The sequence below is a fragment of the Aquila chrysaetos genome, chromosome 13 (genome assembly GCF_900496995.4).
Source record: "Aquila chrysaetos chrysaetos chromosome 13, bAquChr1.4, whole genome shotgun sequence".
Classification (NCBI taxonomy): Eukaryota; Metazoa; Chordata; class Aves; order Accipitriformes; family Accipitridae; genus Aquila; species Aquila chrysaetos.
In genome coordinates, this window is record NC_044016.1 from 23,627,759 (window position 1) to 23,640,958 (window position 13,200).

Consider the following 13,200-nt stretch of genomic DNA (forward strand, 5'->3'; position numbering starts at 1 on the left):
GCTGCACATGGCAGGGATTTACTCCCTCTCCAAGAGCTACCGTGAAGTCCATAGCAGCAGAAGCAAATAACAGAAAAATAACCCACATCAGATCAACAGTGGAAACAAAACGTTTGAGTTATCCAGTAGCTGAACACCTGGGATGTGCCTGTGTTGGGAGTGTCCCAACATTTGCATGCATGGGACCTGTTTGTAAATGCAACACTGACATTATGTTGACAGGGCTCCTCAGCCTTTGCCAGGTGGGAGATGCACAGCAGGAGGCTCATGGAAAACTCAGGCTGCAATTGTGCTTCGTCACACTACTGTATTTTTTGAAAACCTCTCGTGTCAGTATGACTGCACGTTTGTGCCAGTGTTCGTTAGTAAAAAGCTATTTGCTCCATGATGTGTCTCAAACCAGAATTTTAGAGACTTCATCCCCTTTCTGACCAGCATTGCTGCCTGGCTCTTCGTACAGGAGACCTCAAGACAGTATAAGCAGGACAAGAAATAACCATAAGTGGTAAGAAGGAAAGGGAAATGCCCTGAATGAAACAGCTTGGAAAATGTAGTCAGAGCCAAGCTCCTGGCCAGAGCCCAGCCCAGTAAGTACCTTGTCCACAAAGTTTGGTTCGATGATGTTCTGCTTCTCACTTTCAGCAGCTGCTTCAATAGTGACAAAGAAAATGTTGATCCCTGATTCTCTGGCCAGCCTGGAGGCCTCCTCCACTCGGTCGGTTGGCCAACCATCCACAATCACTACAACTACATTGGGTGCTCCACCTCGGTTTCCATTTGCATCCGAAAAGAAGTTTTTGTTAACAAAGGAAAGTGCCTTCCCTGGAATAAAAGAGGCAATGAGGATGAGTTACAGGTCTGGAAGCACTCTCCCTGATAATATCTCACGAAATGGTAGGCAGAGGGCCGATTCGAGTGTTGGAGCCCTGCCGAGAGAGCCGGGGGAGAGTGGTTTGTGTGGCTGTTCGAGCAGGAGGGTAGGTTGCTGCTGTTGGTGCCAGTGCCTCGTGAGCCCTCCTGCACTGAACGCCATCTGCCCACTTCCTGCGCTCCAGAGGGGCTGGGGGTGACACGGTGGGTTAGCAAGGATCCCCGACACATCAGTGGGACCTGCCCACGAGGAGAAAGGTAAATGCTGTCCACTTGCAATGGACTTGCAGCGTCCTGGACCAACGCAGGCAGGTCACAGTGGGAGGAGCGGTACCCCCTCACCAGCCCTGCCCTAGCACTGAGCACCGTTCAGTCACAGCCTCTGTACCCGGTGAATAGGTGTGGGCTCACTACAGCCCAGGCTCTGGAGCCCTCCCTGAGCTGAGAACGTGCAGGCAGCCCCATCACCTACCAACGTTGGAAAGTCCACCTTTCTGTGGGATTTTCTCAATGGCGTTTCTCAGGTCCTTGGAGTTGGCATAAGTTTTTAAGTTAAATTCTGTGGAAGGGTCATCGCTAAAAGAAGAGATGAGAGCAGCTGTCAGTTTCTTGCTTCACATGCAAGAATACAAAAGCTTCAGGACCCATCCGTGCTACCCAGTTCCTGATTATGAGCTGGAGCGAGAGCTTTAACATGCATCAGCCACGGAACTACAGCTGCCAGAGTGTGCAGTTGTGCCCCGCAGCAATGGGAGTAGCTGCACAAGAAGCTCTTACCCGTACTGAACGATGCCCATCAGAGGACCAGTGCTGCCGATGCCAAGGGCTTGAGCCACGTTACCAAGGAAGTGCTTCTGGAGCTGAAAGCGGCGTTTACCGATGCTCCAGCTCCCATCCATCAAAAAGGACAAATCAACCTTGCAATCTGAGGAGAGACACACAAACACGGAAAATATTTTTAGTCCTTTCTTATAGCTGTGCTTCTTGTGAGAAGCAAAGGCCTGAAAAGTCTGCATTCAGTGACTTGTCCTGCTGGGCAAGCTCTACCAAAAAGCCTTTGACAAGGAGAAGTCACAGCTGGGGGCTCATTGTCCTGCTCATTGGTAAACATGGTCCTTGGCATGATTTTCTCCCTCACAACATCCAAGCCCAGCTGGGTAACAAAAGGGCAAGAAGCTGTCCCCAGGGGTCAGTCTGGGAGCACTGCATTTGGGGGCTAGGGAGGAGAGGTCAGCCACACCAGGAGCAAGCTGGCTCGTGTACTGTGCCCTCACAGCCATGGCTTGGGCTTGGCCTGCTTTATTCACAGCCCAGAGGTGGTGGGAGTTTGTAAAGCCAGATGTGACCCTTAGATTTTGTGGTCTGGCCACCTGCAGAGCACAGACTACACGGATTTCCTTGGTTACGCTTTTGTGGGCTTAATTGATACAATAGATGTAACAGAAACAGTTCTTCGCATATTGTGTTAATGCTGCTCAGAAGGGAGAGAGACCCACTCGGTTCCCTAAATGTGTGATGCCCAGGATGTGCCTTGGGGCTAAGGACATCGTGAGGTCTCTTCAAGGAGCTGCTGACAGCAGTCCTGGCAGCTCTGTGCTTCTGAATGAGAACCATTCAGCAGCTTCATTCTGGGCTGGAGCTTACACTGGGGATGATGATTTCGCTTGGTGTGTTCAGACTGAGCAGGGGGCTCTTTTCACAGGTAGCTGTAGGCTTGTACCTGTGTGTGCAGCAGCAGCAGTGTGCTGTTGTGTGTTGCCTCTCTAGGCTGAAAGCAATATTCTCAAAAAGCTACACCTGCACCCAAACAAACTCTTCCCTCTGATTACACAGATGAACCTCATTTTTGTGCTTCTGCAAATGCTGTCTTCATCACTGCCAGCCTGCTTTTACATCTCTGCAAGTTGGTGGCAAAACACTCATCGGTTGGACTGCAACCAGGAGCGGGATCAAAATTTGGCTTAACTAGAGTGCTAATTAACATTTTTCCCCCTGTGGCATCCGGGTCATCCCCATCTCTTGGTTTCCCTCTGATGATGCCTCCTACCAATCAGACTGTCCAAAATAGTGTGTTTTAATCATTAGGTAGCCCAAAGGCTACAAAGCGCCAATTGTTCTTATTGGCTTATGCAACTGCCTTCCGTCTCATTACCTTCAATTTTTTCTCCTGTAGCTGTCTGTTTTTCTAATTTTAATAATGCTGAATTAGAGAAGCGTGACTGAGAACCGTGTTCATTCACAGCAGATCGTGAGGCAAGGCCAGGAACCCACAACAAATAATACCTCAATTAACAGCCAAGTTTTCCTGAATATCCTGTCCTTCAAAGGGAGCTACACCATGTGGGCTATATGTGGAAAGAGGGGAGTTTGTTAGCCAGCAGGGTCCGGGCATGCAAAGATGTACATACACTTATATACAGACTTAATTTCGGGGGAGGATTCAGACAACAGGAGTATTTTGGTGCTGGGATATTAGTGGGACTCTGCAAAAGCACAGGCTAAAAGGTACTCTGTAGGGAGCTGAGCACTTTCTGATTTGCAGGGAGGCAAGGTCTGAGTTACAGCTTTTATGGTCCTAGAAGTTATCAGTGGGATGAGAGTTTTGATTCTGGTGTGCCTTATCTCAGTTCAGCTGCTGGAAACACAGCTGTGCTTGCCTGTGTCTCTGCTACACTGAGCTCTGCTTTCCCTGCAGTGCAATTGGGTCTGTAGGGCAGATCCTTCCCCTTTTCTTCTTCTTTCCCTTATTTCTGTATCAGTTTTAGGTGTATTTGACAGCTTTGGTAGGGAAAAAAATACTTTTAAGTATAAGGAGGAGTGCCTGGGAATATACAGACATTTGGTTCAGTAGTTAATGTAAAGAGTCCTTGAAATGCCAGTTCTGTGAGAGACAGCGTTCAGCTGCTGGAGGATGGGCAAGAGAGGACCCAGGCGCTGGTGGGAGGGTGAAGCACCCTCTCCAAGGGCGGCTTCCTGCGAGGAGGGGGCAGATGACCCCATCTCTCCACTCACAGCTTGCGTTCTCTTTCTCCCTCTACTCTGGGCACCATCTAAAGATGAGTTAATGGGCAAATCTGCCTTTAATTATAAAGGGCTGTAGAAGATTTCCTTTTCAGAGCAGGGGACCCTACATCTCCATCCCTGGACTGAGGGATCCTTGATGCTCCCTCTGCATTCCCTCTCTCCTTGCTGTGGCAGGCACCGGGTCCCCGTTTCAGGTGGTTTCCTTCCCTCCCACCTGCTGCTGGGGGAAGAGTGCCCACACTCAGCACAGCCGCGGGAGCCTGCTCTGGTCAGCAGGGCTCGCTCCTCTAACCCTGGCTGCAACACACTGGTTTGCTGTCCTCCACCATCAAAGTCCCCGAGTGAAGCTCTGCACCCCAAGAACATGGAGCTGATACTGCCTGGCAAAAGGTAGCGGTGAGCAGCCACCATCTCCCTGCCCAGGTAAGCTAAATCTTGGCTGTTATTTCCTTCCCTGTAGAAGCAAAAACCAATTATGTATTTGAGAGAGGTCAGCGGAGAATGCTCCCTGTTGCTCTGCAAGGGAAAAATGCATTCCATAAGTTTCTTAGGCTTTCTTGAAAACTTCCCTTTGCTTTTTAATTTGAATGCATTCTAGCAATGTGTAATTAATAAACTGGTAATGCTTAATTATGAAATTAATTCTGAAGTACATACTTGGGTTCCCCTGGGAGGTGGACTCCAGCGGCTTTGGATTCAATTCTTCCTTTGAACTGAAGCCTAGAGAGAGGAAGGAAAGGCTCCATCGGTGTGTGCTCAGTGGCTGCCCTCGCTCTGGAAGGAAGCAGGCAAGGGGGTTGCTGCAGAGTGCCCCCAGCCTGAGGATTGACGTGGGAGGGAAACGAGGATGGGGAGCACATCCTTGGAGCTTACCTTTTTCCACCTACATCACTTCTAGGATAAAACAGGACTGGAGGCATTTCTAGAAGTGCCACCAAAATCTCTCCAAGCACCAACTTTGACTCCCCTTTGTGAGTCAGTCCCCTCACTGCAAGGGCTTGAGAGCAGCATGTGTAAGTGGAGGGTTCCTCAGGTGCAGAGGCTGGTGGCTATGGTGTGGGGTGGTGACCTCCCAGTGCTTTGCCCCTGAGAGAACAGGCGCTGCCACCCCACTGGCTCGCCGTGCTTCACCTGTGCTTTACAATGAGCTGCACAACGTCGGAAGCAGACGAGCGACAGATTTAGCATGTTGTTTTTCTGTCTGGAGAGGAAGGTATGGGCAGAGACTCACCCCACCATGTTACAGCTGGGGAAACAATGCAAGCCACAGCCCCTCAGGTGCTCCTGGAGGATGGGGTTATTTTGGAAAGCACAAAAGAAACAGGGTAGATAGTGGCAGAGAGCTACAGTCAAGTCATGGGAAACAGTCTCGCGGGTCGCTAGTGGATTTTAGCTGAGGCCCCAGCTGAGATATTTGGATGGTAGCAGCCTTGGGAACATGAGTTTATATCCTTGTGAGATGCACTGATTCACAGAGCATCATCAGGCTGGCGTCAGAAGGTTTGAAAATGTTGAACTTCACTCATGACTTGAACGTCTGGTGAGTCTCCTACAGTACAGCATCTCCCTCCCAAGCAAGGGCAAAGAGCTGTTTCTCTTCACTACAGCATGACAAGATTAAGGGGATTTAGCTGGGATAATCCTCAGAAGAGACAGCAATTATCAGACAAGCCCCAAACCAAACGCTCACCAAGGAAGCAGTTGGTCAAAAGAACAGCAGAATGGCTTAAATCTCCATCACCAAATAAGTTAAGGAAAGACTACAGACTTCAGAGAGACAGTAAAAAGGTAACTCTGGAAAATGTGAACTTAATATAGAAAAAAGATGAGAAATTACTAGGTGCTACAGAGTTTGTGTCTCCACAGCCACCAGCCACAAGCAAGCCAAGCATGAGAGCGTATGTAAAGAGAGCAGGTGGCAAAGGGGCATCAGCGAAGGTCACCACCTAAATACGACCAGAGGTGTAACAGCTCTGAGCACATGCACCGCCTAAACTGGTTGCTGAAGATATTAATGACCAAGCCATAATAATGCAGAAAACAGCCAAGAAAATGGGTGGAAATACCATCTCCAGCTCCCTCCATCACCACTCCCACTTCCATTCCAGTTATGTCTAATGATCCACCCCTCATAAGGGGCAAATAGAACTACTTTGAGTCCTTCCACATGCATGCTGAAAGCTGTGTGTAGTTATGGGTCGGGGGCCAAGTTTGTATTAAGTCTGAGTATGCAGTGCCTAATGTAAAGCCAACCTGATGCCTGACCCCCTGCCAGGAGGCTATAGCACACTGCAGCATCTTCACGGGACAGAAAGGTTGCTTTGGCTTCTTGTTTTTAAATTCAGCTGCCAGTGAAGAAAGTTTCTACTGCAGGGAATAAACAGACCTGCTAATGGCAGCACTGTGTGACTTCCCTCCGCTTTGCTCGTCCCCAGCCATCTGCTGTTGCCTGTTGCTAGAGCTAGGACACTAAGCTAGCTGGAGCACTGGGCTTGGCCTTGTACAGGAGCCCATGTGGTCACATAGGAATGAAACAGGTGAAGGGCACAAAGGTTAACCCTGCTTTCTTTATGGCAAGAGCTAGTGATTTCTGTGTGTGTTTTGTTTGAGAATTTCCCTGGCTATGGGCTATGACCGGCTGGGTTAGGACAGCCCCAGGGCTGGTGTTGCTTTTTGTCACTGCGCACACCGTGTCTGCGGCCCCCGTGTGCAGCTTCCCCGTGCTCCTACCCAAGCTTTGGAGCAGATGCTTTCTGGAAAGGGCACAGGGGCTCTCCACCCATCCCAACGCTGACTTTTGTGCCAGAAATGCCTCACCCCCATGGTTAGTGGAGCTGGCCCTCTCCTGCCAGAGCAGGCTGGCCCCCTTCGAAGGTGGGCTGGCGAGCCAGACTTCCAGCTGGCTTCATCCCTCCTGGCTGGAGCTGTTGTCCAGCATGTTGCTGGCTTGTGCCTCTTGTCTCGCCCCTCCTCTGCACACCTGGGACGAGCTCGCAGGCAAGGAACAGGGGAGAGGGCACCTGGTGGTGTGCGCTTGCCCACAGGAGGCCCATCTGGGTGGGAGAGACATCGGCAGGGGGAGGCAGGGTGGTGGTGCTGGGGCAGCCCTGCATGAGGGTGGGCACTGGCTCCTGACTGAGGAAAAGTGATGTTTTTGGAACAGGGCGGGACGCAAAAGAGCTCTGTCCAGTGACATCTGCTGCAGCAAACATTTCTGACCTGTCTCGGGCCTGAAAGTCTCGCTGCCAGCGACCAAATCTGCTTTTGGCCTGAGGAAGAGCATGAGGCAAATCCTGTACAGGTGCAGGTGCTGCTCGCGAGAGATAAACCCTCTGCCATGTGAGGCGCAGTGGGGTGCGGGTGACTGAGGAGTATTTTAACTGAAAATACTTGATGGGAGAAAACCCACTAGCTCAGGCGCAGCGAAGCACGAGTGTGACGTGGGGAGACGCCAGTGGCACGAGATGCAAGCAGCAGCGGCGCAGGGAGGGTAAACAGGAGAGGGTTAGAGGAGGAGAGTGAATTTTGAGCTTAGGCTGGTGTGTGTCAGTGGCTGCTCCTTGGATAAATGCAAAGGAGGGCGGTTCAGCAGCCAGGCAAAGTAAAGCAAAGGAGCGGGAGCTGCAGGAGAGCACTTTGAAGGAAGTGGCCACAGGGCCAAGTGTTTCTTGCAGGCTGAGGCTGGGCCGTGCACTCGCATCTGGCGACCCTGCTGCTCCACCGGCAGCCATGGCCTCCCAAACCCAGGAGAGGAAAACTCACCAGTATGATTTGGCAATGCCCCCTCTTTGCCTTTGTTTTTCCCATGTGCAAATGCCTGCAGGCACAGTCCCACAGACGCTTTCAGGTGGTGCAAACCAGCCCCACTGCCCGAAAGCAGAGCCCTCCTCTTGCCAGGCACCCTCCTGCCTGCTCCTGCCCCCCTACCAGCTCCTGTGCCTGCCTGGTGTCGGTGGGACACAGGGAGAAGGGGGAAAGAGCAGAGTTAAACTGGGAAGAAAGAAAAAGGTTAATGATGGGCTGGACCAGCTCCCTGATGCAGCTCACCCTCTGGCCACACAGGTGCCTGGGTAGAGGGTGGCTGGGAGGGAAGATGGCTTTTTTTGCTGGCAGCACTGACTTATGGTGGGTTTATCTGATGCAGAAGCTATGGGCAACATGAAAGAGACAAAGGAAGCAATGGCTTGGACCGGTACATAGGCTCTCTTTGTCATCCACGTGGATGAGAATGATTTTGTTTTTTTCTTTAAAACCTGATATAGTCAGGAGCTTGCCCTCCTGACTGTGTAGATTCTAGTACAGTCTTTAATTAGACGGGCACATAACAGTTCCTCAGTAATAGACCAAAGCCATGCTTCATCCTGCAGCCTGCGTACCACATACCTCACATGTGCCAGCTTGGTATCCCATATGTGCAGTTCTCCCCACTTGCCTTATTTGCAGAACAGAAAGTAGGTGGATTTAACACTGTTGTGAAATTAGATATTAACATGCGCCACTCATTTTAGCAACTAAATTGTACAGGGAAGCTAATTCATAGTTATCTGCCTCATGCATTTATCTGCATCCAATAAAACCTGTATTCCTTACCCAGGCATACAGCTGACATTAGCTTTGTTGGTATGGAAAACCCAAGTGTAGGCGATGCAGCACTTTTCATTTTTACTTGCCAGTGCAATTACCAGTTCTTGAAGGTTGTGGGTCAGCTGGCTGATTTGTGCTTACTGTAACAATAAGGTCACCCACCAAATAATCTTCCCCAACTAATTGGGGAGGTGGTCAGTCTCTATGGGCGTCCCTGTTCTGCCAGTCCAATTTAATGTTCTTATTGCCATGGGAATTTCAACTCTTTGCATGGGCAGTCTACTCCATGCTAATTAAAGTTCCCTTCACTGATTGTCACAGCTGTCCATGCTGATTAAACTTCCCATTCATTTATGTAAGACAGCAGTGACTACATCTACGCCAGAAACCATTCCTTTGAAGTGACAGTCTGAATTCATCAGACTTTATCACACGAGTCTACGCAGGCACTTCAGTTGCTGAGAAACTATTGATACAACATCCCTTCCCCCATGCCCAACCTCTCATTGCATTTAATGCAATCTGTCATTTTCTGCCTCAAAATACCCCTCTGCACCCCTGGCCCTAGTGCTGTAGCTTTTTCTCAATAAGCACACTGATGGTTTAAGCTTCAGAGGATAGAAATGCTTCCGTTCTCTGGCTCAGACGGCTGCTGCTGGAGAAGGGAGATGTTCATGTTTGGGACGATGCAAATTTTGACTCAACAGCCACCGCTGCTGACACCAGATTTGCAAGCTAATGCGTATGGGCTATGCTGCTCGTCACAGCCAGTGCAAGGATTAGTCATGCCTCAGCTGTGAAGTAAGCTGAGTGTTCAAGGGAATGGTCTTTACAAGGGCTACCAGCACAGCCCTCTCGAGCAACAAAACCAGTGATGGAAAAGGCAACTTGTATTGGATGGTCCAGCCCCTCGTAAGAGAGAGAGTACCCTGTCACGAATTGGCCTGTAGTTTGTGTAGTCTGCTTTCAATATTCCTGAGGAAAGGGATCCCTTAAATATTGAACACATAGAATCTGCAGCTGGTAACTGCTTCTGATTAAGGGTTGTGCAAGTCTTAGTCTCATTGCTACTTGAGCCTGCTACAAATGTAGTTTTTTTTCCCTCACTCACCAGTATTTATAAAAATGTTGTCATCTCCATATTGTAAGTTTTTAAGGCTAAAATGTCAGAAAATTCAATGATGCTCATTATTCTCTACACTTGGCTTAAACCCACCTTTTCTTATCTGAATGTCTTTCGTAAGTACATTGATATCAGAATAATCTGTCGTCTTCTTCACTGATTGCAGCTCTAGACTGCGATCCCAACTGTGGCATTCCCAAATTACCTTCTTATTTACGAATGGATTTCAGTAGCTAGAACCCCTTTCCTGCAGTGTAGCTGCCAACTCTTTCCAGAGCTCATCTGTTCTGCTCTTGCTTTAGGCAGGAACTCGAGACTGATGCAAGCACAGAATAATTTTAACTACTAAGATGTAAATAACATACCTCACTTCTCATTTTAAGGAATAATTACAGTATTTAAAATTATATTTTTATCAGCAGTGTCATGGGCCTGATGAATAGATTTAGCTTTTCCCATGTGCGATGGAAACCGACTATTCCCAGACTAGTTACTGGGTGCTTTAAATATTTACCTGTGTCAAAAAGACTCAATCCAGGTTTCCACGAGTCTGTTTCCATTGCTTTCACACATGAAAGAGAAGAAAAAATATTACTGAAAATAATGGAATTACTAGAGATTACAAAGTTCTGACTCAATTTAGAATGGTCAGTTCATACAGTGATTTATCATAAACAACTAGGAGCTAAGGAAATCAGTAAACCTGGAAACCTTTATGCATGCATTTCAAGCCATATTTAGGAGCCTCATATCACTGCCTCCAGAACACTAATCTTTTTTATGATTTTAAATACACCTCTTTAGATCTGTTTTAGTCTTGTTCCTCTAAATTGAATTGATACTGAGGCAAGTATACTGACTTCAGTATATTTTTGCTGGCCTTAGGTTGTTTTCCACTGAAAATCTGCAAGTACCTCTCATCTACAGATTTCTCTATCCCCTCAGCCCATCCAAACACAAAGAAGTTGTCTAAATTTTGCTTGCAGCCTATCAGGCATGGAAAACTTCATCAAAACTTCTGCTTTCATAAATAAACCCCAAAGTGTCTTTGTTTTTGGAGCCTGCTGAAGAGCTTTCCCAAAAAGTGATGTTTTGCTCTGGGTTACAGCCAGATGAAAGCCCTTGCAGTTGACCAGGACAAGAACAGTACCAAGGAGCACTGGTGAGATCCTTGACCCCTCACAGTCCATCTCCAGGTTTGTTCAGGGTGGTTTACAAAGACGTATATCTCAGGCCCGTTGAATCTATACTGCCTCCTGTGCCTGAGATTCCCTACTCAGACTGGCAGCTGGTCTTGACTAGAGCCAGTGGGTGAACCATAATGTAAGTCTGGAAAAAGTCATGGGCTTGCCAGTATCCCCCAGCCTAGTGAGAGCACTGACCTCGTCCTTAGGTTGCAGTCCCAGCGAGGAGCTCTCAGCTTCTCTTTGGGAGGGAGACTTGTTGCGTGAGACAGATGGCTGATTAAGATGTATCGTCTCCCTTAGGGTAGGAGGAACCCCATCAAGTTTCATTGCTAAGGTGATTTTTCCAGACCCCTTTCCCTCCTTATGCTGAGCACTGCTTAGACACCCTATGAAGAATCTGAAAACTGAGGAAAGTGAAGGGCTGAGAAGTCAGTCATGATACACACAGAAATTTTAGTGTGATTTTGCTTAGGAGGAGAAGTAGGGTGAAGGAAGGGCAGGCCAGGGTAACGGGGAAGGAAACAGGAGGAGAGACAGGAGGAATATTCCTAGTTTAGCATCTACCTGGGCAGGGTCGTTTACAATAATTTTGTACATCCCTCAGCAGAGTCATAAGGAAACAGCAGCGACTGAAGCTAGGGGTGCTGGTTGCAGAGCAGGAGGACCCTATGTGGTGGTGCTTATTTGTTACCAGAGTGGCCAACGTGTCTCCTGAATGCTGTCACTGAGAAGAACAACAGATTTCAGTGAAACCAGCTTGTAAGTAGATAATCTCAAAAGGTGTGCTTCACCCTCCCAGGGTGGAGAAGCGTCCAGTAACTGTGAAAAGAAAAGATTCATATGAAGCTACTTTTCAGCCTGACCAGCTGAAAAAAACAGCCAAAGAGCAAATCATGAAGAAGACCCCGCACTCCTTGAGTCTTCTGTACAAATATGCTGCTGTGCGAGTTGCAGTGGAAAACGTGCTTAAAGCGGTAGGAAGTGCTCGGCACGTGGAACCAGCCGAGGAGCTGCGCAAAGATCTGCCCGTCTTTTCTCTTCTTCATAAGCAGGGATGTGAGCTGAAGGATGCAGAGCAATGGAATGTGCCCGTCCCATGTATCACAGGTTTGCTTCTGCTGCCAGCTCATTGCCAGGGACTAACCTCAGAGCACAAACTCGGCTAACTTCTCTGACTGGTTAAGCTCAAAAAAGACAGACAGATGCTGAAAAAGGAAAAGACTGCTTTTTGTCAGTAGGAGCAATGCTGAAGTTTTTCTAGATTCACTCTTCTCAAGAACTACTTCAACTCAAATGACCACAGGTGCTCTAGTCTGTCCAAATCCCTATGGGTGGGAGCTGTCTATTGCTTCTTCAAGCAGTCTTCTTATGGCTCACACCCTTTTAAAACTTTGTGTGGTGAGAAAGCCCCTGTGTTTTCCTTCTTAATGAAGAAAAGCACTAGATAAGTGCCAAGGATTTTGGGTAGCTGGCTGCAAATATGCAGAATACACAGCTTTCTGAGTGACCCATAAATCCAGGCAAGAGCTTTATTTCTTGCATGTAGTCGTAGACACGTAATGAAGAAAGCTCTCAATGAAATGCATATCTGAAAACGAAATTATTATTCTTGTAAGTAGCTAGGGCTTTTTTTGTTCCACTTGATGATGCCCATAAAAATCAAGGGTTGATTTTTAAAATACTACAAGACTAGTCTTTAAAAGAAAAAAAAAAAAGACACCACCACCACAACTCTTCAGTATAATTGTCTCAAAAAAAATTCTGGGCTAAGCGAGTATGGGATTTCAAGAGAATTAATGTGCATTGTCAAGAGCTTGGAAGATTTGGGACCTTCTGAAGCATGTGCAGTGAGAAGCTGTGCAGGCAACCAGTGTGTCGGGGAGGGTGTTTTACCAGCACACCCTTTTGCTAACCTGAGCCGATGAGAGGAACTTCCTCGACAGCCTGGCCAAACCCACAGAACTGATCACTGTTGTTTGCAGAGCAGCGTGTACATACTTGGTAGGATCAAGAAAAACAACTCTCCTTTCCAAGAAAGCAAGGACTTGTTCAGGAATTTCCCTTTGATTGTTAGAAAAATTGGCTGTTTGGAAGCAACACATCCAAGCTGCCAAAACGTGGGCTGAAAAAAAGATCAAGACTCATTGGGAATATGGCAGGTATGTGTTTGTGGCTCTTTTCCATCTTGTTCTGTGATGAAGAAAACAGAATCATTTATGATGGGAAATTTGTGCTTTGTAATCACCTTGGGGGGACCTTTAAGGTGCCTTAAGCAATTAGGTGGGGTCAAACTCTGATTTAAACAAGACTCAGCACTATGTTCCCCTGCTTCTCTGGCAAAGATTCTACTAGCGTGAGGATTAGCCAGCACATCCTTTGGTCCAGATGTTAGAGCTTTTCCCATTTCAGCCC

The 13,200-nt window shown here is 48.0% G+C and overlaps 1 protein-coding gene and 1 long non-coding RNA gene across 15 annotated transcripts in view; one reads left to right on the plus strand and one right to left on the minus strand.

Moving 5' to 3' along the window:
• Positions 1 to 13,200, minus strand: part of VIT (vitrin) — a 56,818-nt gene that overhangs the window by 5,397 nt on the left and 38,221 nt on the right. For 9 of the 14 annotated variants that reach the window (XM_030035621.1, XM_030035614.1, XM_030035607.1 and 6 more), the window contains 5 exons: positions 10,116 to 10,163; positions 4,552 to 4,614; positions 1,648 to 1,795; positions 1,343 to 1,446; positions 596 to 822 (listed from right to left, as the gene is read on the minus strand). In XM_030035621.1, coding sequence (XP_029891481.1) covers positions 596 to 822; positions 1,343 to 1,446; positions 1,648 to 1,795; positions 4,552 to 4,614; positions 10,116 to 10,163 — 590 coding nt within the window. The remainder of the gene's footprint in view (positions 1 to 595; positions 823 to 1,342; positions 1,447 to 1,647; positions 1,796 to 4,551; positions 4,615 to 10,115; positions 10,164 to 13,200) is intronic. The other 5 variants (XM_030035611.1, XM_030035613.1, XM_030035618.1 and 2 more) reach the window with 2 other exon arrangements.
• Positions 3,664 to 13,200, plus strand: part of LOC115350215 — a 47,343-nt gene continuing 37,806 nt past the window's right edge. The window contains exon 1 of the long non-coding RNA XR_003926347.2: positions 3,664 to 4,317. This is a non-coding gene — a long non-coding RNA (uncharacterized LOC115350215). The remainder of the gene's footprint in view (positions 4,318 to 13,200) is intronic.